Source organism: Notothenia coriiceps, unplaced genomic scaffold, assembly GCF_000735185.1.
Source record: "Notothenia coriiceps isolate Sejong01 unplaced genomic scaffold, NC01 NC01_scaffold00010349, whole genome shotgun sequence".
Taxonomy (NCBI): Eukaryota; Metazoa; Chordata; class Actinopteri; order Perciformes; family Nototheniidae; genus Notothenia; species Notothenia coriiceps.
Window position 1 is genome coordinate 1 of NW_011343050.1, and position 24,754 is coordinate 24,754.

Below are 24,754 nucleotides of genomic sequence, written 5' to 3' on the forward strand. Positions count from 1 at the left end.
AAGACTATATGCTTAAACGGGAGATTTAGGGGAGGCAATTATAGTCCTTTGATAATTGGACTCACAAAAAATATCCGTTTCATACCCATTTCCTTCTTAACCCTTATGTTGTGTTCGGGTCTCCCGTGACCCGTTTCAAGGTATAATTATATTATAACTACCCTCTAGTTTTTTTTTATTGGAACTATAGTTAATGTACTTAAAGGGGACCTATCATGCAAAATGCACCTTTGTACGTCTTTTATACATGAATATGTGTCCCCGGTGTTCCAGGGAACTCACCAAGTGTCAGAAAACACAACCCTCTCTATTTCCCTCCATACCCAAATCTCTTAAAAAGGGGCAGCAACGGATCTGATACAGACTGATCCAGATTTGAACACTTCTGTGACGTCACAGAAGTGGCGCTACGGCTATTGGGCCAAACTCCACCAATCAGGAGGAGACAGCCACGGACATTGCCGTTCAAAGCGCTGGAGACGCTGTAGTACATATGCCAGGCCTGTAGATGGTGCTGTTCTCACAGAATCAGCCCATGCAAAGACAGTGTTCAATTGAGCGAAATGAGGAATAGCTAAAATGCATGATCTGTTTGGTATTTTGAAAAATACAAAGTATAAATATGCCTTATATAGGTATGGTCCTACACTATATTATTCAAATATAGCATGATAGGTCCACTTTAATCAGTTATTGTAATATATTTAAATATATTGTGTGTTTTTTACAGGCAGACATCGCTCCCCTCATGGCTTCTCTCATTGGTGTGCCATTTCCTGTTAACTCTGTTGTAAGTCTAGAGATTAATTAAGGAAAGTGGAAATGTTTTAGTCCTTTCTATCAGGAAAGTTGTCAAAAACAGATCAGTTAATAGTAATTATGTGTATTTGTCTCTTCAGGGTGTGTTACCTCTTCTCTACCTTAACAACAGTGACCAGTTCAAGGCGGAGAGCATTTACACAAATGCTATTCAAGTACTGGAGCAGTACAAGGTATACATGCATTAAGCTATGCTATTACTGAGCTTTATTTATGGTAATAAATTAGTATCAGTTAAAGTTGATATGATACTTGAATGTTGGTATTATTTTCTGTACTATTTATTTGATTAATAAGACTAACTTTAAAATGATAGTTTTAAACACTCTGGCATTTCTAAGTTCTTTAAGCCTACATTCAATGTCTTATAATTATAAATGAATTTTTAAATCTATAGTGAGTGAGCTGTTCTGTTTGTTTTTGTAGATGAAAATGGCTCAGAAAAAGGAGACAACTTTGTCATTTCTCTTCACCCCATACCAGTAAGTACAATTAGTGAGTTTGTGAATTGTGATAGCTGTCAATGAATTAAATAATTTTTATTTGCTGTGTTCATTTTTTAATTCAAGCATTTATTTGACCAAGGGATCATGTTTAATATTATCGCTGTTTGCTGAGTATTAAAGCAAAGAAACCGGTTTTATTTCTTCACCATATTTCAGACCACATTTAAATGCAATTTCACACACTCTGACTTTATGGCTTTGTCTCTCTGATTTTCCCAGACTCCTGACTGAGTCAAAACAAGCTGAATTCTTCCACAAGGCCAGAATACTGATTCAGCTGGAGAAGTATGATGATTATGTGAGTATTTTGGAGAAGGATAGTGCAGTGTATGGGCACATTTGCAAGTATACAAATCCATTAGGATGATGTTGAAATGTATTCACCAATGATGTTTTTCTTTCCCCCTCGTCTGCCTCTTGTCAGATCTCTCTGTGCCGCTCTCTGATATCGAACGCTCTGGAGGGCCTGGTGTACTACCACACCTACGACAGGTTCTTCCTGGGTTGCAGCGTAGTGCTCGGGTTCGTAGGCTGGACCTCATATGTTGTGCTCGTGATACTGAAGACTCACGCCAGCCTCGACCGTCACCCCAGTCTCCTCAATCAGGTGAGACATACACAACAATCCCTCTCTCTTTGCCTCTAAATATCTCCTCCACCAAGGCAAATTAAAGTTACTTGATTGCCTCACTAAATTACATTTTTGGTGTTTTTTTCCCGGTGCATGTGTGCAGAATCACAGCCACACTTTGGCGAGGCTGTGTGTCTGTGTGACGGTGGTGATCACTGTGTTCCTGCTTATCCAAAGGAGCCCCGTAACCTACTATATTTACTGCCTGCTACCTGTTCCTGTGTGGTACTCGGTGCTAAAAGAGTGAGTATAAACACATAATAATAATAATCTGCATGCTGATTTGTATAGAGAGGTTGGGAAACACCTCACACAGACAGGATGTTAGACATATCAAACACACATCAATGGACATCTCAACAATCAATGAATATAGCAGATTTGTATTTGTACTTTACCTCACACAAACATGTTCATGCACGTCTGGCACAGCGGCAGTGAAGTGTTAATTAGATCCTTTGAAGTGTATCCACTCATGTTCCTCCTCTGAAAATGGATTAAAGGACAGACAGTCTTTGCATGTTTCTTTCTTGTATGCAATTCACAACAGAAAAATAATGTCTCATTAATTAATGATCCCTTTCAGGTATAGAACTCTGACAGATTTGGTTCGCTCGGCTCCCTCTCTGCCACTGTGGAAATGTCTTGGCTATCTTGTGCTGGTGGCGTTTGGGATCGAGCTACTGGTAGGAGTCTTTCATGTATTTTAATGTAAAAATGTCTGCTTCATGATACTGATACAGCTTTACTTACAAGCCTTTAGTTGACCTCCACATACAGTACATATGACAAACAATGTAAGGGTAGTCATTGTGTGTACCTTTGCTGCCCCCAGGTGGTGAGTTTCTTCCATCGCGCCATGCTGACTGTGGGCCTGGCTGTCCTCTCGCTCTGGCCCTTCCTCTCGGGACTTTTTGGAAAAGCCAAGGTAACTATATCATGGATTACTGCTTCAGCTTTCACAGTACAGTACACAACGAAAAAGTAATGGGATTTGAATATTACCTTATCTGGAAAGGTTTTGGAAAATGATGTATCACAACAAAGTGGGCGTAAATAAGGGTAGAGTTTACTACAACTGAAGCGTGAACAATGGCATCACTTTGTGTTGAAAATGGAGGGGAGATAGAGGGAGAGAAGATTCCAGTACTGTGCACAAGGAAAAGGTCATGGGATTTGAATATTACCTCACCTGGAAAGGTTTTGGAAAATGATGTATCGCATTCTCTACAACATATATTTTAAAGCAATTTAATCGGAAGGCTCAATTTGAGGAAAAAAAGTGAAAAGTAGGCTGAAACATTTGTACAGATACTGATCAGTGCATGAAAGACTACTCCTTTTATATTGAGTAAGCTAGGGTTGTTTTTTTTAGCTTAGGGCTATGCAAATTATATATAATATATTTACATGTCCCCTGCGTCCCCAGTGTAAATGACATCTGTGAGTGTGAACACAGTAGCAAAACGTCCTGCTGACAGAAGGTGTGACTGATAGATTTGACATCACACTTCACAATCTGCCTTCTTTTTGATAAATACCTAGTTTTTATTTCTTCCTTTTCTAACTATATGAACTCATTTCCTCTGTCCCCCTGCAGTTCCGCTCAGTGAGCTGGTGTCTGGGCTGTCTGTGTTTGGCGGCTTTCCCCCTGATGCCTGTTGTGGGCAGAGAGCCAAACATACATCTGGTGTGAGTGTTTCCTCTATTTGCTTACATTTATCAGAAAGTTAACCACAGTGTCCCAGCGTTAGCCCAAACTCTCAAACCAGAAGAATCTCCGTCGGTAGGAAGGAAATATAATTATATCGCTATACTTTCAGAAATGTCATACCAGAGTGATGTTAGCTAAAAAAATTAGATATGCGATATGGTTCGAATCAATGTCAGAATATTAATGCTAATATTTTTCCTATATTATTATATGTATATAATCACAATGTAGTAAGCAGTACTTTACATAAGAAAATATCCAATTTTTATATAAATATTAATTTGATTTATCTTTCTTTTTTACATTTAACTTTACCTTCCTATGTTTTTTCTTAAAATATCCTTTATTTAATTTATTTTTAATGCACATTCTTACCTTAACTTCTTATGTTCATCTAAATATTTATATTTTTCTTTATTATTACTTTTTACATTTTGAACAAAACCCACTTTTTCCTAGGGATAAATTCAGATTCTGATGATTATTCTGAACATTGATGTCAAGTGGAAGAGGCAGAAACGATCAAATGAATTGCTAATTAACAGCAGAATTCATATTCAACATATTGTGCAAAATTAATCTGTGTGTTGGGCTCATGTCTGTTATAATAACGTACTCTGTGTGTTTGCTCAGTACCTGTGCAGGTGTGCTCTCTCTCTTCACCTCCGCCTGTTACCTGTGGTCCGCGCTGCAGAAAGCTCCGCTGCACCTCACTGACCGGCAGCAGTTCATCACCCAGGTAACTACAACACATGTCACGTTGGGTGAGATTGAGTCATTGCATTTTCTGAAATAAATGATTACCTGTCTCACTGTACAGATGCTCCACGTGGCAGTGTGTGCGTACGTGCCGTCCCTCACACACTCCAGCCTGCAGCAGAAACAGGGCCTGCCGCTTCTGAACCAGATCATCAGCTGGACCACGTTAGGTAGGCGGGTGTGAGTGAGTCCAACATCTGTCCAACACCTCAGAATCTCCTGGGGATGTGTTATTTATGTCATTTTCTAAAAACATAATCAGATATCTAAGAAAGAAATCAAATTATTTAATTCCTGGTTAGATCTCACAGGGTTCCATATGTTATTAATGGATGAAGAAAATGCAGAAATAAGAGGTTAGGATAAGTTTACTACTCTATATCAGCCTACCATTATATTTTGAAAAGTGAAATCAAAGCCACCTTGCTTTCCTGAGACAATGCACACTTGGAAAATGCAACAGGCAATCATAGTCATGTAGCTGTTAGGACATAACATCTGATGTTTACAAAAAGAACGGTTTAAAGGACTACAACGTATTGAAAGAACATTTTTGATTGTATGTTTTAAGTTTAGGCACATGATTGAAATCCAAATGCTTACACACATACATACTGTAAGGCTTGATTTTCCACGTAATCTGGTATTCCATCTACACAGTCACTCAAAGAAAGTAAGGAATTCATGGGGAATTCTTTAAACCTTTTTTTGCAATTGCATTCACCTCACTTGTGTCTTGTGTTTTTTCAGCGTCGTCCATGCTGTTGCCGTTGTTGAGCTCTACTCGTATCTTCCACCGACTCCTCAGCATATTCCTCTCCCTCACAGCCACATACCTGCTGCTCAGCACCGGGTGAGACACGAATATTACACACACACATCATGCAGCTGCACTTACATGTCAAATTACATTTTAGAGTTATATCATTTATGATGTATTCCCCCCCCCCCCCCCCACAGGTCAGAGGCATTGTTCCCCCCTGTGTTGTCATGGCTGATGTTTGTGTGGATCAACATTGAACAGGAAGCCATGCTCGCTCAGGACGTCTCTGGCAGACAAGAGGTGAAAACAACAAGTGTTTGTCTCCAAATGTAGAGTTTTTAGAGCACTGTAAACAAAGTGTGTGTCTAAATATTTTACTATAGGTTTCTACAGAATTAAAATTACATATACTGATAGTTTACACATCCCTTGGTTTCTGAAACACTGTTTTATTTCATGGAAATTATCCAAGTATTTCAATGTTATCAACTGTATAAAACAAAAACGGCAACACTTCCTTATGGCATGTACTAGAATACTCTGGCTGATCTTGTGTAAGCGTATTTTCCTTCTATTTGTGTATGTAAATATATATTCTATACTTTGGATTCACTCCTTTAATGTCATTTTCTTAGTTAAATAAACAAGGAAATCCCTGCTTGTGATAACACCCCCCTAAAGCTCTACATAAGTACACAACGTCTGAGTGCTAACTTAGCGTTATCATCTCTCTGGGTGTGTAAATGAATGTGTGATAATAATGCTTTTGTGTGTGTTTTCTTTCAGCTCTCCACTATCGATTTCTCTGCAAACATCGACATCACCAAGATCCGACAACTGAAGTTGGATGACATCAGAAGATCTTATTTTTTTGTATCCTGCCTAGAGTATATTGCAACAGTGACATTGTTCAAACTGGTACCAATGGAGACTTTAGTTCAGAACTAGAAAATGGCATTAGATGATCATTTTGCAAAGTTAAGATAATGCTCCAAATGTTTCCTTGACCATACTTTCACTTCAGGTATTTTTTATAATAACAGCGTTCTTCGGGACAGGGAACATAGCTTCCATTAACAGGTATGTAGCTCAATGTCATAATACTGTGTGTGTGTGTGTGTGTGTGTGTGTGTGTGTGTGTGTGTGTGTGTGTGTGTGTGTGTGTGTGTGTGTGTGTGTGTGTGTGTGTGTGTGTGTGTGTGTGTGTGTGTGTGTGTGTGTGTGTGTGTGTGGGTGGGTGGTTGGTGGCAGGAAGTTGTGTTTGGCGGTGCAGGGTGCATCTTGGGCAATGTGAAGGTCTGCTTTGTGGCTGAACAATGACACAAGATTTTTTTTTTTAATAGCAATGTTTCATTTGACTATAGAAAGGAAACCAGTGACAGTAGACTCAGTACACTATCTTTGTGAAATGCCTTTGTGTTAATGTGGGGTTTCATACACTGCACTGATCAGTATGTCCGAATGTCACTCTGCACTTTTAAGAAAACAATGGAGAGACAGATTTATTCTCTTAATGATTTAATCCTTCTTTCTCCTTTTGTCTAGTTTTGACCCAGCGTCTGTTTATTGTTTCCTCACTGTCTTCAACCCCTTCATCATGGGAGGGCTGATGATGTGGAAGGTACCATTTTGTATTGATTGTGCTGCCTATCTGTATACTTCTATCATCATAACTCAAGAAATAAATGTCCCAAGAAAGGAGAGTAGTATATTGATACATCTGTCTGAGAAATAAACTTTGAATGTGTTTTCTCTGAACTTCCAGGTTATCATTCCTTTCATTATAGTGATGTGTACATTTGAGACCATCCAGGTTGCAACACAGCTTTCATCAAGAAGGTAAGTCCTCCAGAATAAGATGCTCAACTCAATGTATTCACATACTTGTATTTATTGTCTGTCCGAAGTGGGGGTCATTCTACCATGCATGCTGTATGACGTACACATGTGGTTGTGGAGGTTTATAATTTCAAAGATCTTACTTTTGACGCTTTCTTTCCACTCTTGTTTTCCAGTTTGTTCCTCATTGTCCTGGTCATCTCGGACTTGATGGCTCTGGTGAGGATGTTTGAAATGTTTGGGTTAAATGTTTTATGCACTGTTGTTCTTTATCAAGTCATGTTTCTCTTTTACCTTTCCATATCTTCAACTCATTCTTCTTCTCCTCAGCACTTTTTCTTCCTGGTGCAGGACTACGGCAGCTGGTTGGACATAGGAACAAGGTTAGTTACCTACATGCTTTGAAGTATCACTTGACTCACAATAACACTACCCTCCACTTTCCTTCATGATCCTTTCGGCCTCTACTTTAAATGTGCCGCACACACTTGATTATAAGTGTATTTCTGTCTCTTTCAGCATCAGCCATTATGTGATAGTGATGTCAATGACCATCTTCCTGATGTTGCTCAGCGTGGTCACGCACATTCTCACCTCACAAAGACTCATTCTGTGGAGGAGGCGCAAGACCCACTTCCCCTAAACATGTATAGTGCAACCAAGCGTTGTGTATAGGTGCTTTTCATTTAGCATTCACCTTATTAAGCCAGGGTTAGTTTATAGGAGATATGGGATATTGTTTTATGAGTCATTATACTGTACTGTGCAGAGTCTCCCACCACTAAGCTACATTGTTTTGGATTGTGGGAAATCCCCTCTTGTACATCCTTTATGGTCAGATGCTTTCAACTATCCTCTCAGAACTGCTTTAAAAATGTCTACAATAGTGAATTAGTGCAGGTTGAGAACATTATTCCTTTGTTCTTCCTTGTATGAATGTAAACAAACACTAACTCCTTAGATCGATGGTTTACATAGGACATATTCAAGTGGCTCGAGACTTATCCAAGGTTCTGTTTGCACTGTATTCTTTTGTACACTGAGTTGATACATTATTGTTTTTACATTAATCATTGACGGATGGACTAAGGCCATTTGAATATCGGACTGGAACTTATGCCTTTGCCAAGGATTCAGGATCCACCAAAGAAAGGTCAACTCATAACTGTCTTGAGTTTGTATTTCTTGGGAAGCTACCCGAGACGTGTCATGCTCACAAGGTAAGGAGAAGGGATTTATTTAAAGAAAATTGTGATAATATGTTTGTGGACAGGAATGAACAAAAAGTGTGTTTTGTACTAAACATTAACAGAATAAACCAGGTGCCAGTATCAATGTTATGCTCTGTGTGTGGAGCCTGTACTCAGTGGGCAGCAAAGGGATTGTGGGTAGCAAACTTGTAAATGTCTGTACATACGATTGTTAAGATGTGTTTTGAAAAACCTATGGATAGTTTGTTTAAATAAATTTAAAAAACCTGGTTTTCTCTTTTGCAACTTAGTTTTCCAGATCAAATTTCGGGACATGATGATGGGTAGCAAAGTAATATGAACTGACTGAACATAGCCAAATATTACTGCTACTCGCTTTGTGGACAAGGGATGTTCTGTACTTACATCTGTGGGGTTTTTCTGAATATGATAAATATTTATATCTAAACGTTCTCAGCTTCATTGCACCAGCTGGAGTGGCACTATTTGCCTTTTAACTACAGTAAGTTCTTGCACAGGTTTTAATAGTGGATGAACATATGTCTCCACATCACAGCTAGCAGTACCACATCCTCTCTCACTTCTTCTATTTCCACAGGCCAATACTTTGACTCCATAGTGTAATGTAGAGTAAACAACTGTTGTTGTATGTATCAGTGTCACTGACCTCCATGCAATAATTAAGAGCAGCAGACTATTTGGGTAAGGGGTGATCTGTCTGAACTCTGTGTGGTTCCTAGACACTCAAGACAAACAGGACTTCTGCTGAATATGAATGCTTTCTGTTTTAGATATGATTGCTTTTTGTACTAAAAAAACTGTAATCCAAAAAAACTCACATAAGAGATTTCAAATAGCAGTATCCTTTCTATTATGCACATGACTATAATGCATTATAAATATAGTTTTGATTAGGTATAACCTGCTTGTAACAGGGCATGCTGATGATAGCTATAAGGACTCATACATTTGATAACAATTTATTAGATTTGTATTGAGTAAGCACAACATAATATTTTATAGAGTTTATTGCATTAAGTATTTTTTATGTTGCTCCTACATTATACATTTCTATTTCTAGTCAACAATTCTACATGGCATTGTCTCTACAGTTTCATATCATATTATAATGGTTTGTATATAGTTTAATATTAAAGAAAATAATAAGTAGAGAAGTGTAGTGACCAGAAGGAGGAAGCAGCCAAGTTCCTGGTAGTGTGAAACACCTCCAGTTGCTAAAGGAGTACACACGCACAAATAAAAACACACACATTATATATGCAAAACAGAACGGTGGTTGGTGAAACACAGACATGGTTGATTTTCACAATCTCAACTTCCACATGAGTTGTTACCAATAAGTGCACAGACACACACATAGGCGTTTACCACACGAAGAGCTTACCCCATGTGTGCCGGCAAATCCTGATGACAAAGATAATTAGATTTAATGTAGAGGAAATACTCGCTCTGGATGCGTCATTTTCACACATTCAAGAGCACTCAGCTGGCGGTTCTTCTGAGAACTAAAAAGTAAGTACTTCTTTTTTTTCTTTTTCGATTATAATGCTATTTCCTTTTCAGTTTCACAATGTTCTTTTCATGGCCTGAACAATGTGTTTGTTTCTTATCTTTGTATTTTAGGGTTTGTATTTTGAGATGTAGTATCTTTAGTATGTTTTAAGTCTGGTTTCCTGTTAAAACACTTGAAGCATGTCCGACAAAATTATTATTCGGTTTCAATCTCTTGATCTGGATTTTGTGTTCAAATATGAACAAATAGCATCAGTGGAGTATGTCAATATAATGTGGTGTTGTTTCAAACATAAGCTACATGAGCCAATTTTTTACATTATTTTGTATTTAGTATTATTTTTAGTTAAGCCTACTTCGGGGTTTTTTAACGGTCAAGTCAATTTTACAATTTTACTCCCTAAAAAAAACGTTTTAAGGAGAAAACATGGTAAGAAAAATTCACACAACATGGACGAAATAGTTCAAAAGAAGCCCTTAACTGATTGATTCCCTCCATCACATCACCAATCCCTCCTGTTCTCTCTCCTCCCCTCTTTCTTTCTCCGGAACAGCCCCACGCTTGACGCCTTCAAAAGAGCCCTCAAGTCCCATCTGTTTACTAAGGCCTTTGGCCCCTAATCTATTTGTTGTTTTTGTCTGTCTGACTGCCTTTTGTTTTGTTATGTTTGTTTTGCCCTGTTCTTTCTTGTAAAGCGTAAGGCGCTATATAAATCCAAGCTATTATTATTATTTTCTTTCCCTATCTAAGATGGCTACCACGGTCCCCCAAAGCATGTTATCTTCGGCCTTAACCTCCATGATGACCTCCATGATGACCTTGAGCTCCTCACCGAACACCGCAGCCCCCCTGGACAATACGTCAGACTCCAAAGAGTACCACACCGTCCTCCTGGTCATCAACTCGGTGGTTCTGCTCATTGGCATCGTCAGCCTGAGCCTGATGATGCACATCATGAGGTTCAGCTCCACATCCATCACCTCCATAGCCGTACTCAACCTCATCTTCACCCACTTCATCTTCCTCCTGAGCGTGCCCTTCAGGATTTACTATTACGCCAATCATCAATGGAACCTGGGCTCCGGGTTTTGCCGGGTGATCAGCGGCATGATCCACATCCACATGTACATGTCCTTCCTCTTCTACGTGATCATCCTCGTCACACGCTTGATTTCGTTCTACTACAACACTGAGCTTGTGGTATCCTTCCAGAAGTTCCACGCTCTCCTCATCAGTGGAGCGGTGTGGATCGTGGTGCTCGTCGTGGTCCCTTGCATCATGCATGCTTTCTACGGCACATTGGGAAACGACACGCGCAGTGAAAACAACACAAATACCACTTGCTTCAAGTTTGGAAACAACATAGCTGCTGCAAAAGTGTTAAACTACATCGTCAGTATAGCGATCATATTGGTAGCTTCAGTGCTGACAGGCCTCCAAGCCAACGCCCTGAGGGTTTTATACAAGAAGCACCGTGAGGGGTGCAGCTCGCAGCAGGACTACGGGGCTCAGCAGAAGAGTCTGTGCTTCGCTCTCGTCATGGTCGTCTGCTTCATGCCCTACCACATGTTCCGGCTCAACTACTTAGAAAACATCCACCTGGAGAACGTCAACGAGGTGTTTCTGACTCTGACCACTTTTAATTGTTTGGACATGCTCACCTTCCTGGGCAGGAGAACCTGGTTGATGTGCTGCCCCAAAATGACTTTTTGACATTTCTTGGAAGTGCGTGTGGTGCAGTGGGTTGTGCGTTGGTGTTCGGATCAGGGGGGTCACAGGTTCAAATCCTACTGCAGTCAGCATGTCGTTGTGTCCCTGGGCAAGACACTTCACCCCAAGTTGCTATGTATGTTAGTCGCTTTGGATAAAAGCGTCCAACAAGTAACATGTAATGTAATGTGTAAGGGGGTCCGGATACTTGATTTGCTTTATTTTGGAAGAAGTAGGAATCAGGTTAGGGTCAAAATGGCCATTGTGCATTTTTATAAAAAGTTGAATGTTATAACTACTCAGATTACAAAAAATCTTTACCACTGATTGGATTAAAACTTCAAAAACATTAAAGAAGAGATTTGTATAAAACATACAAAAATAGTCTTTACTCAGTGGCTATTTTCTGATCTCTTTGGAGCATTTTTTTGTATTTATCATGCTTTCCCACTTTTAAATCCTACCACTGTTGTGTCCTCTGCCGTATTTTTCTTGTGTGAGAAATGCAATAATATTCCAGTTTTTTGCCTTTTTATTGGATTTGTCTTTGAAAATGTTGTAAGAATGTGAGACTGTAAACTGTTCCTGGCTCAAAATGAATGAACTGTTGCCATCTGCTGGTGTGTGTGGATATAACAGGCTTCGAACATTATACTTGTAATACTAGCTAATAAAATTGCTGTTTGGTTTCCTAATTGTTTAATCCAATATGTTACTTATTGTAAAACACATAAGAGTCAGAATGAAATACACAGTTTACATGTGTTTCAACATATTTGCTAACACTTAACCCTGTGTGTGTACAGAGTGAAATTAAACGTCTAAAATGGTTACTTCTTCACCATTATTTTGTGAAACATTACCTCAAGCCTCTTGAATCTGTTACCTTCTGCCCTCAGAGGGGGTGTTACAGGCCCTAACTGACACCCACACACACGCACACAAACACACACACCTGGTGATCCTTTCCTTTTGGTTTTTATGGCTCTGGGTTACTGTTTAACATCCCCACCCTGGTTTGAGTTTGTTTAGTAAATCGATCTAATGACAGGGCTATGGTGGCGCCATCCAATGTGCTGCTCCATGAATGATATCCCGCTCAGCTCTCCAACCTTCCCTTTTAATATTGTTGAGCGCTTTTATCATTGACCTATTCTCAGCGGGAGACTAATGTCGCGCTGAAGGGCTGATCACGGTACACCTGGATAAATGCACATTCCAGACGGAAACAGAAGCACAGGTAAGTCAAAGTCCTCTCGTGAAAATATATAGTTCTAAACATGCAAAACATCCACGCCAACTGTAAGCATTATGAGTTATTATGAGGTTTTGAAGAGGAAGCTTACCTTGAGCTCTTAATGAAGGAAGTTTGGTTCTGCTAAATCACGTGGTTTATATGTTGGAGGTAATGCTTCTACTCGCCGTGCACTTCAATTGGTTTTGTGTTCTGTAAAGAATATGCTTTTGAATTGTAGGATAAAAATGGGGTTGCCCAAATTGTGTAGATTATGTGTTTTGTTTTGTCCGGTGTATTTCATGAGATGGTGTTCTCGCCACAGTATTTTATAAAACAAAAGATAAGAGACTCACTTTGTCCCGCATGCGGTGCTGTAAAGATCATGTGATAAACGTGTTCACCTGTGCAGGGGATGTCATCAATAAGAAGAGCAGCTACAGAGCAGCAGGTTGCTAAGCAGAAAGATGGTTATACAGACACATTGTGTTTTTCTACTGTGATAGCACTACTGAAAATACATACATGCTAAAAGTTAAATAGATACATTAGTGTGTAATATAATAATACGCACAAAAAACTTTTTTTTTTAGTCCTTTAATTTAGTGTAAGGTTGATATTATTATATTATTATATTATTATTGATATTGATATTATTATCATGTTGTTACTTGAGGGAACTTTAAGGACCTTTTGCATAATACATAAAGAATGCAGGAAATTGTAAAGTGTTATAGGAGTGTTGTTTAAAATGATTCTTTAATATGTTTCTATTAAGTTGCTCAATATCATAGCAGCTAACATGAATAAAAAGCAAATAACTCTTTCAAAAGAAAAGCTAATCAGTCGGATGAGTTTCAAGAGTGAACAATATTCTACTGTGTTTTACTGCTGCCCAGGTATCAGGAAGTAGAGGTTTACTAGAGTCAGTTTGGTGGCAGAGCATCATCTGCAGCTATTAAAACCTCTAATCTAAATAGAGGCGACAGTATTATGGCCAGTTCACACAGAGGTAGCCTCTTAGCGCAGGGCTTTATGGCTTGGTATAGCTTTTGGTTGCTAAGCAGACACGGTTTCTCAGTGACGTCCTGTTTGGTTTTCAGCTGAAGAAATCATAATGTTTTCAAGTATTTGTATGAATGTGTAATGTTAACCTAGTAGTGTTAATATTCAGAGTGTCATGTCTTTATAATCCGCTGATTAGCTAGAGTGATTGGGACATTGTATCTAGATAAATCAAGAGGGCATGATTGGCCAAACATTGAAAGGGTAGAAAGAAAAAGATTAAACGCACTCATGAGAATAATAAAGACTTGAATTCCTAGGCGTGTTGTCCTTGCACTTACAAGAGGAGGGTGAGGCGGCAAGAGCTTTGTAAACCTTTTAACCTTTTCAGAAAAGCAAAAATGATTTTCACTTGAATGAATACTGGAATTTCATCTGTCCTCAAAGCCTGAAAACTCAACACGCCTTGCTTTCTTTTTGTATTTTAAACCAATAGCCCCTAAACACCATTTTCATGCAGTGTATATTCTCACTTTACCCCTTCTTTTAACCTAATGCAGATTTACTTCCATATTTGATGACGATACATTGAATCCACCACACTCGTGCTGCAGTGTCAGTCCTTTTTATGTGTGTGTGTGTGTGTGTGTGTGTGTGTGTGTGTGTGTGTGTGTGTGTGTGTGTGTGTGTGTGTGTGTGGCTGTAAAGAGTAAATTATTCTTGCTCCTCCAGAAACCTGATGTGTCAGCAGGCCTGGTTAAACTGTAATCTCTCACTTCTTTCTATCACTCCTCTCTCTATCTGTCTCTCTTGGCTATGACACTCAACCCCTTTTATCCCAGCCTTGCGTATTAACTAAGATGTCAGTTATTACCCTGTGACCGGATACTAATTTCTTTTTCCCTTTATGTCCCCTAAGTAATCTGTGATAATGTACGTTCTGATTTACTCAGCCAATATTACCCCCGCGCTTTCTGGCTGCGTTGCCATCTCTCATTACTGATGTAGGGCATCACATCTCCCATAATACTGCCTCTTATCATTTACGGCCCTCTCTAACAAAATGCCCCAAACTGATTACCTGTAAGCCACACAAAAAGATTTAGTGCAATGAAACTCCCGATGTAAAATGGGCGGGTTGGGACATCTTACAGGTTTAGGGTACTAAATGACGGTGTGTTTACAGCATTCCTGCACTGAAGAAAAGGCAGCTCAACTGTTTAACCCGTATGTTTGAGTTTCACTTACTCTCATGCATTTTTAGAACTTGAGCTGAACAATAATGCAGGCTGCTCTCCAGTAGTTACTTGTTTTCCTCAGCTGATTGGCTCATCATTATCAAAGGAAAAGAACAAAGATTCTCTAAGTGTGTCACTGTCTGAAAATGCTCATGCATCTTCAGCAGCAGCAACCTACAAATGTAGATAATTACTGATTACAAACAATGACTATAACGCAAACCTGCATAAAATCCCTTTTTTTTTTTTTTTAAATTGAAAAAATGACCCACTAAGCTATTCAAAAATAAAAGAAATACAGTCTTTCAACTGAGTTAATGTCTTTTGAGATGTTTACAGTGGCCAGTTAGAAAATGGCCTACATAATACATATTTTATTAACTTTTATTAATTAGGGTTGGATGTTGGATGAGGGAGTGTTTGTGGAAGAGGTACTGGAAGTTATCAGTGTTTTCCACTTCTTTATAGATTATATCTGCTGAGGTGGTGGTGCTATTACTCCACTATTGATTAGATTAGGAGGCCTGGGAAGGACACACACACACACACACACACACACACACACACACACACACACACACACACACACACACACACACAAGATGTATGTGCCTGTAGAAAATACCATTCGCCCCCACCCTAGATACATATCCAACCTTCAAAATCTGATACAATCTAGCTCATGGTGAAAATAAAATATAAAAAAGTGGAGGAGGTGAAGGGATATATCTCCTTCCACACTATCTATCCATCCCCTGTGATAAGTGCGAGAGAGAAGGACAGATAAGTAATGTGCAATAAGGTGAGCAGTCTTTTCCACGGCTCCTCCCCCTCTCCCTGCTTCTGGCCCAATCAAACGGGATTATAGATCTGTTATGCCAGGGATCTCCCTTATCATGTCTGTAGGAATTAGATGGACTAGCAGAAAGAGAGACTATAGAGTGGTCTGAGAAGAGAAGAAGAAGAAGAAGAAAGGGTGGAGAACAGTAATGAAGTATCCGTCTGTTCCTCAGAGTAAATCTCTGTTAGATATGGAAGTAGCAAACTATTGTGAAGGCCTGGATCCCTCATACAGCACCCTGGGCTTTGAGAATGCAGAGGTGCTCTGTGGAGGAGGAGGAGGTAAGTGCATGTAGACACACACAGACACACACACACGCACACACACACACACACACATACACAATACATGGCGTGCACATAAAAACACTTATTTGAGAACAAAACCTGTGATTTTCAGCCTGCATGTTAAATTAGATTTGCTTACATAGAGTATAATGGTGTCTAGATAAACCATCTTTATAATCAATGATACAGAATGATAAGCACCTTATCATACATTTACTAAGTGAGACTTAATATGTACAGAGACATAAAAGGAGTCATGTACTGTGCATATAATGAATATGCAGCACCTTAAAGCATCTACGGATGAGTGTTCTTAAGAACTTGGGGCTTCACTGCAGATGTGGCGTGAGACTAGCACAAAGGCAAATTAGTTGCTATTTGCAGAAAAAGGAAATTAGTATGGGTTCCTATTAATATATTTACTGATTTTGAAACTCATGACATTTGAAGGTTGAGCAATAGTGCGTGCATGGTTGCCTGTTAACACTTTTAAATAATTTCACTTCACTGTTGTTTCTATATTGCTATATTGGGTATAAGTGAAAATCAGTGGTGGTGTAGGAAAGAAAAGTGCTGGGATTCGGTGGTTAAAGCATGAAAGTGTTTAGGAAGGAGAGGCAGGTATGGGTCATAAAGATCTATTTTATTGAAGAGCTTGCACGCAGCGCTGCACTGATGTCACCTCAGCATGTGAGCAGAGAGTTAGTCGAACATTGACTCATCTGCACTGCCTGGCGTGAGACTGAGAGACGTGTGTGTGTGTGTGTGTGTGTGTGTGTGTGTGTGTGTGTGTGTGTGTGTGTGTGTGTGTGTGTGTGTGTGTGTGTGTGTGTGTGTGTGTGTCGTTGTGTGTAAATGCAGTATGAACTTTTACCTGCTATGAATGTTAGGTTTGATGATGGTTATGGTTTTTATTCTGGTTATGATGATGATGCTTCTGATAATAATAATAATAATAATAATAATAATAATAATAATAATAATAATAATAACAACACTGATGATTATGACAATGCTGATGATGAGGAGGAAAAACTGGCAACGGTAATGTTCAAAATGCCAGATGATTTGTCTCCCATTCATTCTTTTCCCGGATTTATGTTTATTTTTTTCCTTTTACGTTCAAACACGTAAAACAACACCAAAAAACCTCTGCGTTTACACTATTGGATCTACACAGGATACATTTACTAGAGTATTAAGATGCTATAATCCCGCACATGGTGGCTTCAATTATCTGAAATAATGCAGTTACAGTCCTATCATTGGACCATACTAAACTTTTAGAAGCAAACATATTTTGAGGAAATGGAGCTGGTGAGTTACGAGGCCCAGCAGGTCCAGACAGCCCACCATTAGCATTAGCATCTTAGCAAACAATAAGGTATCTACACACTAGCACTGCTCTTTTCATAGACTTCTATACAATCACACTTCTTTCTGCGATTACTGGTGTTGCCCCCTGCTGGCATTTAGAAAGAATGCAGGTGTAAGGCACTTCTGCATGGTAATATACAGATGTATGAGTATGTTTCTGTGTGTTTACCTGTGTTTCAGACAGCATGCCGACTGAGCCCAACCTGCCAGACGGGGTGAGCAGTAACTGTGCCATCTGTGGAGACAAAGCCACGGGGAAACACTACGGAGCCTCCAGCTGTGACGGATGTAAGGGCTTCTTCAGACGCTCCATACGCAAGAGCCACGTATACACCTGCAGGTACAGATAGCAAACATATACTGTGAGAGCACACTTTATATCATGACACACTTACATAGGTAACATACTCTTGTAGCCTGTAGATCTAACTAAAACGTGTCATTGCATGGCACATTGTTGTATTGCTCTGTGAAGCTACCTATATATCGTTGTACATGTGTCTACTTCAGGTTCAGCAGGCAGTGCATTGTGGATAAAGATAAGAGGAACCAGTGTCGTTTCTGCAGACTCAACAAATGCTTCAGGGCTGGCATGAAGAAAGAAGGTAGGGAAACCTCTCTAAACAATGTTTCATCCTGAAACTCCACCAAAAGTATACATTTAGATAAACAAAATAGAATGTCTAAACTATTTGGATACCCCAGTAGATATTTATTCCGTATTGTCGGAAGTATAGGCTATATATGCTCATCTTAAATTATTATTTTTCATCTTTTCCACTGACTCAAAGTAGACTCTTTACATAAACCTGGTGGCCCTTAGGGAGAGGCTGTCTTAAGAGAATCTGAAAGCTGCTTCAAGATGGTTGAAATGGGCTGGGCAATAAACTAGGTGATTACTTAGTGTGTGTGTGTGTGTGTGTGTGTGTGTGTGTGTGTGTGTGTGTGTGTGTGTGTGTGTGTGTGTGTGTGTGTGTGTGTGTGTGTGTCTATATTTATGAGGGGTATAACCTTGGCAAGGAGTTATATGACACCTAATCATGTGTTATTCAAACATGTTGTTCTGGAATCCAACTGGTTAACGTTTGACTCCGGTTGCTGATGCCAGCCTGTATAACTATTTTTCTTAAATATTAACTTCCATAGCGGCTCTCCCATCGTTTGCATTTATGGACTAACCCCCAACTTTTAACACAGCTAAATTCCCGACACTAAACCAAGACAGACACTTGAATAAAAGAAAGATAGCTAGACGTATTCCAGTTTGAAAAGTTAGTGGACTTTTGCAATTCCTATTAATTGCTTTTTCTGCTTCACACACAGAAACCTTACAGCTCTCTGTTTCGTTTTAGCCGTACAGAACGAGAGAGATCGGATCAGCTCCAGAAGAAGTATCCCTGACTCCCAAGACTTGCCCCCCATTACTATTTTGGCTCAAGCTGAATCACTGGCCCAACAGGTGACAATCCATTATTCCTGTGCATGATTAAATTACTTAGACAAGGAAATCAGTGGATTTTGACCCTGGAAACTATTATTTTTCTCCCTGTAGGTCATTGCTCCACTCGGATTAACAGACATCTCGGAGCAGAAGTCGGCCACTGTGGGAGATGTGTGTGATTCAATGAGACAACAGCTGTTAGTGTTGGTGGAGTGGGCCAAGTACATTCCTGCATTTGGAGAACTGCCATTGGATGACCAGGTATTGGGGCTTTGGCGCATGATTGGTCAACTTTGATTATTCTGTCGCTTGCAGGAAATAATTCCTCCTTGTTAGTTTTAATCTCCTGTCATTAATGTAAAGTAATACCTCTCAGACTTCAAAGTGTTTTCTTTTAATATTTATCATGTTTGTGCCTGCATCTTAAACAAGTTGTTTATTATAACAAATAACTTTCAGTTTGGATGAAAGAAAGATTAAATGAAAGATTATTAAAAGCAATATATAAGTACAACATTATAGATTTGACTAAATATACAGTAGTGTACTTAAACTACAGCTATGTGATGTGTGTAAGGGCAAAAGTGGGGGCTTTGTTGCATTGCTTGGGGTCTGTGCTTAACTGTGTGTGTGTGTGTGTGTGTGTGTGTGTGTGTGTGTGTGTGTGTGTGTGTGTTTCCAGGTGAGTTTGCTCAGGGCTCATGCAGGTGAACACCTTTTGCTCGGGGTCGCTAAAAGGTCAATGCCATTCAAGGACTTCCTGCTTTTAGGTATGAACTCTCCAGTAGAAAAGCATCTTATTTTAACGTAGCATAAGCACTCTTAAGTGTGAAGGCTGATCCAATTAGTAACACTTTAGGGTAAACATAAATATGCGTGGTTTCTTAGGGAACGACCGTGTAAATAATGGGGAACGACCTGATCATTAATCAATCGTTGAGTTCAGCAGCTATGATGAAGGAACACTGAACTAATCATTAGCTAATGATCCATCAATGTAGTATTCCCCTGTCTTTGATCTACTATATAGCCCTTGGATTACCCAGGAATTAGTTTTTAGCAATTCATTGATCATCAGGTATTTCTTCCCTCCTGCCTTGACAACTACTAACAGTTTGGAGTACTGTATTGTGAAGTGTTTGCGATTAAATGTTGAATTAGCTGAGAATGATTAACCAAAAGTGATTTCTTTGTAGCGTCAAATGTGTCTCTTGTAAACGACATTAATCATTACCTAGGCATTCACCAACATCATAGTGTAGGCAGATATATCAAATACATACACTCAAACACACACAATGTCTATTGCTATATAGGATCATAACTTCACTGAAGTCAGATTTAAAACTGTTTTTCTCTAAAGGTTACATTTGTTCTCCTCACTCTACCACACACCTTACCCCCCCCCCCTCTCGGTACTAAACGGTTCTCTCTGTGTCTACAGGAACTGGCTGTGTGATCCACAGGAACAGTCCTGAGCAGGAGATGTTTAAGGTTGCTAACCGAGTGCTGGGTGAGCTGGTGCATCCCTTTCAGGATATTCAAATAGACGATAACGAGTATGCAGCGCTCAAGGCTATCGTCTTCTTCGACCCAGGTAATTAAAACGATTTCCCTCTTCTTAGGGATACCTTTCGTCTGTTTTCAGGAACTATTGTCTGTGTTTGCTATTTAGATTTATCGTAAGTTCTGAACACAAGATTCATTTACTTAGGCAAGATTCATATATACTATTTTTTAAATTGCTTTTGGTAATCTCCTTGGCACAGGGATTGATCTGAGTAATAGCCCACATCTGTATAATATTTATCAGAATTTCAAAAGGGTTAATACTAAGGGCTAAAAACATTACATTCAATTGTCATCTCCAGATAGATAATGCAATAATAATACAATAAAGAATAAACCATTAAAGACAGAATATCATAGTAAGTATTGACAATAGCAAACTAAATATTTGACCCATTGATATTGCTGTCCACATCCCTCCTCTCCCAACCAATCCTATTCATCTCGTTACATTTCCCCTCGAAGTGAGATCCCAATCCCTCTTTCCCTTTTTTATCTCCCTGGCCTAGTGTGAGCGCAGCCCCTCCCCCATCTGGTGTTACCTGTCACCCCTTTTTCTCCCCTTCACTAAATCTCCTCATTCTACCTCCATGCCCCAGTTGGACCATAATCATTCCATCAATTCCACACATATCCTCAATCCCATTCCTGATCTTTCAGATTTTTTTTCTTCTCTCACCCTTCTGTCCTTCAATCCCTCCCTCCTCCCACCCCCCACTTCCACACCGTGCCTTTTCAATCTGCAGATGCAAAGTCTTTGAGGGACCCGTCGAAGATCAAGGCCATCCGTCTGCAGGTAGGGCGAACATTTGACTCTTATTGCAGTGATGTAGTTATTTTTCTACTATGCTCTACGACAAGACCCCTTACTACCACTGTGGCTTTTACTTAGCATTGTATCAAACACTTTGATAGATACTAATCCACCCACTTACCAGGAGACTTGGCCTTGTGTTTGTGCAGGTCCAGATGAGTCTGGAGGACTACATTAATGACCGTCAGTATGACTCCAGGGGTCGTTTTGGAGAGCTGCTGCTCCTGCTGCCCACCCTGCAGAGCATCACCTGGCAGATGATCGAACAGCTCCAGTTCATTAAGCTCTGCGGCCTGGCCAAGATAGACAACCTGCTGCACGAGATGCTGCTGGGAGGTGAGAGCAACCCGTGTGACTGCTTGTAAACCTGCAGAAAGAAAAATAGGGTGACCTTCAGCTAGGAAAAACAAAAGTTCCACTGGAGCTATTCAATGATAAATGTGTGCAACTGGGCAGGCATGAAGAAGTGAAACACATAAACAGAAAGTACATCTCCAAAGTTTTCCTGGATATATACAATAGGTAAAAGTTTGCAGAGAGTTGGTTTAACTTCAGATAATCCAAACACAGACAAAATAGACATCTGCAAACACATTGAAACGTGTATGAATAAGGAAATCTGTTTTTAAAGGTAGAATGCATCAAACATATTCTAAGCAGAGCCATGACAGACAACAGAAGCACCGGGTGAGGTGGGAAATAAAAGCTAAGTCATCTCCAAAAATGTCTTCTCCATATATGCTAAAAACAACCCTCGATATGACAAGCTGACTTAGAAGACCTTTAGAAAAAGAGATGTGTGTTTTATTTTTCAGCATCCTGTAGATATGCAGAACAAACCAAACACAGATAACAACTAGCATTGAAATATTGTGGGGATTATATTTAGTTATGTGAATGTGATGCTGACATATATTTTCAAACCAAGCCACACAATCAAGAAAGTGAAACTAAACAAATTCCTTTTTTTCCTTATAAAACGAGGGAGTACTTTAGCATGCAGAGCTTCTTACATAGATCCATCAGCTTTTTAAATTAAGTTACGGCAGCCTGACTCAATTACTGTATAAAACATGCACACATGCCAATACACTTTTGAAATAAACTCTGAATACATTTGGAAAACTTGACTCCCTCAATTAATTAAAATGTCCAGAATAGGGATTTATTCGTGCACTGGTTCTTTTTGGTTTGATGAGGGCTTGTTAGGTGAGAGAAGGAATCTGTGTTTGGAGTGTTTCATTAAGTGTGTGAACCCTTCAATGTAACCTGATTAAATCTATATAAATATATAGATTTCTCTGTAACTAAAACGTATGTGTTCAGGCCTCACGTTGGAGCCCACACACCTGCACCACCCGACACACACCCAGCTGACACAGGACCCTCTGACTGGACACACACTGGTCATCAGCACCATGCCTGTCACTCACAGTCCACAGATTGGTAAGAAACACATACAGTCACACATGAAATATCAAAGCGACATTGATGTCCAATTCATCTCTCTGCGTGAAATGTCAAAAAAGTATTCTCCAGTTGTGTTTCCATTACCTTGAAGAGAATAAATAGGCCACCTGAATGTGAATCCATAAAAATGTAACATTCTGAAGAATTGATGAGTATTGCATGATTTCATTTAAAATAAAAAATGCATTTGGCGATATTACACCACCTAATGGCCACGGAAGATTGATGGGGGCTGTATCTATAAAGCAGTGTAACATTTCCCCTGGGCCACAGTCAATACATTTTACCGTATTTGTGCATACAATATGACCTTTTTCCTAATATTTGCTAAAACATATAATGTCTCTTTCTCCCTGCAGCCTCTCCTGACACTCCCATCCCATCACCCAGCCCCCCAGAGAAGTACAAACACTTCCCCCAGCCCCTCTGTCCTCCAGCCAGCCCCTCACCCTCACAGACAGATCTCTGACCTGCACTCTGTCAGAGAGCGTGACACGGGCACGGTGTCCTCTAAACATGCGTGGTCATGGTGTAAAGATTATGAAACCTCCCTGTTCCGTGGTTAGACTTTACCCTGCCTCTCCCCCCTGTGACTCCTGCTCATGTTGCAACAACTACTCAGATGTAATAAAAGCTACAATTACTTAAATATCTCACTTTCCGGTGCATACTGCTGGTTACCTAAACAAATACAACAGTATCTCTGTTTTACAACTAGATATTCTTCTTTTAAACACCTCAAATGTTTTTGATTGTTTGCTTGACTAATGTTCTGCTTTATTAGGCACATATTTGCAGAAAAATGGCCCCTGGGCACATGTTTCTTTAGGTCTATCTATACCGCAAAGACTGCAACGGCGAGTTCTGACAAAGAGTAAAAGTACAAGTACTAGCTTAAAAAAACTGCAATGAAATGATAATAATCAAGGCCTGCTGTCAACAAATCCCTCCTGCCATCAAATACAAATTGAATGTTTTGTTTTATACATTATGAATGAATGTATACATCAGTCATTGTGTATGAAATGTGTGTGACATTCAGGGACATTGTTGCTTATTTTCAGGATTTAAGTTGTCTATCCAAAAAGACTCTGAAAGTTTACTGGTTTGTATTTAATACTGGGCCATGAATACATATATCATACACTATGGTGCTAGTATTTTAAACATACATGTATTCAGCAGCTAAAATACAATATAAATGGGAACAGAGTGGCCAGAGTAAACATGATATTACCAACAATCTTATAATTTATACATACTGTACATTTGAAAGAACTCAAGTGAAATGCAAAAGGAATATGGATAAATTGTAACTTGTTATTGTATATAGACAAATGGAAGTTTGTGGAATATAAAAGTGTTTTGCTATTTTACATTTCTAGAATCAACTGTGTATTTCTTTGATAATGTGTATATTTCTTCATTTATGCAGTAAATTGTTTAAAATGCCATTTTGACTATTTGGTTTGAAATGAATTAATTGAATGTGGGGTCAGACCAGTCTATGGGTCAGACCTACAGTGAGAGACACAGTGTGTTGTGGCTCAGTAGCGCCCTCTTGCTGTCACAAGAGGAAATACAGCATTGTACTAAATGTAAATTGACTACTTATTGTATACAGTGTGCATCATTTGAAAACCATGTGTTATATAAGAATGCATTGATTCATTTTTTTGTATAGGACTAAATAAAGTGTAAAATGGAAAAAGATAAATTGCTTTTCAATCAAACAGGCATCTGTCGCTGCAGTCAAAGGAAACCATTTCAATAGATATTGCTAAAGAATAAATGGAAATTGACATTTTTACATTTGATCCAAAAAGGAAAAACAATTTAAACAAACAGATGATGATAAATTGACAGAATGTATTTCAATATGGTGTCTCCACATGCAAGAATACAGAGTGTGGTGCGTCCATTATTTCCTTCATCATGCTGCCTCACGGTTCCATTGGTTAGAGTGTATGGTGTGTATGGTGTGTATGTAAA

The 24,754-nt window shown here is 39.3% G+C and overlaps 3 protein-coding genes across 4 annotated transcripts; all 3 read left to right on the plus strand.

Moving 5' to 3' along the window:
• Positions 1-724: 724 nt before the first annotated feature.
• pign (phosphatidylinositol glycan anchor biosynthesis, class N) lies at positions 725-7,695 on the plus strand (the record flags this gene model as incomplete). The annotated part of the gene is made up of 20 exons (XM_010771694.1): positions 725-790; positions 900-992; positions 1,246-1,301; positions 1,545-1,623; positions 1,750-1,932; positions 2,060-2,199; positions 2,543-2,642; positions 2,792-2,884; positions 3,557-3,648; positions 4,304-4,409; positions 4,491-4,599; positions 5,180-5,282; positions 5,390-5,492; positions 5,979-6,065; positions 6,217-6,272; positions 6,738-6,813; positions 6,958-7,031; positions 7,208-7,250; positions 7,362-7,414; positions 7,551-7,695. Coding segments are annotated over 20 exons (1,836 nt in total), but the record flags the coding sequence as incomplete, so codon positions are not given.
• A 477-nt stretch (positions 7,696-8,172) lies between these two features.
• Positions 8,173-11,577, plus strand: gpr141 (G protein-coupled receptor 141). Of its 2 annotated transcripts, none has more exons than XM_010771691.1 (2): positions 8,173-8,251; positions 10,527-11,577. In XM_010771691.1, exon 2 carries the CDS (start codon positions 10,527-10,529, stop codon positions 11,487-11,489), a length of 963 nt encoding a protein of 320 aa, XP_010769993.1. In that variant the 5' UTR covers positions 8,173-8,251; the 3' UTR covers positions 11,490-11,577. The 2 variants fall into 2 exon arrangements, with proteins under 2 accessions (XP_010769993.1, XP_010769994.1); XM_010771692.1 differs by lacking the exon at positions 8,173-8,251 and adding an exon at positions 9,550-9,775.
• Positions 11,578-12,521: 944 nt separating this feature from the next.
• hnf4g (hepatocyte nuclear factor 4, gamma) lies at positions 12,522-24,461 on the plus strand. Its single transcript, XM_010771690.1, has 11 exons — positions 12,522-12,726; positions 17,649-17,808; positions 17,979-18,073; positions 18,821-18,927; positions 19,021-19,170; positions 19,592-19,679; positions 20,354-20,506; positions 21,225-21,274; positions 21,442-21,628; positions 22,619-22,738; positions 23,122-24,461. The coding sequence occupies exons 1-11, from the start codon at positions 12,696-12,698 to the stop codon at positions 23,229-23,231; spliced, it is 1,251 nt and encodes a 416-aa protein (XP_010769992.1). The 5' UTR covers positions 12,522-12,695; the 3' UTR covers positions 23,232-24,461.
• The last annotated feature ends 293 nt before the right edge of the window (positions 24,462-24,754 follow it).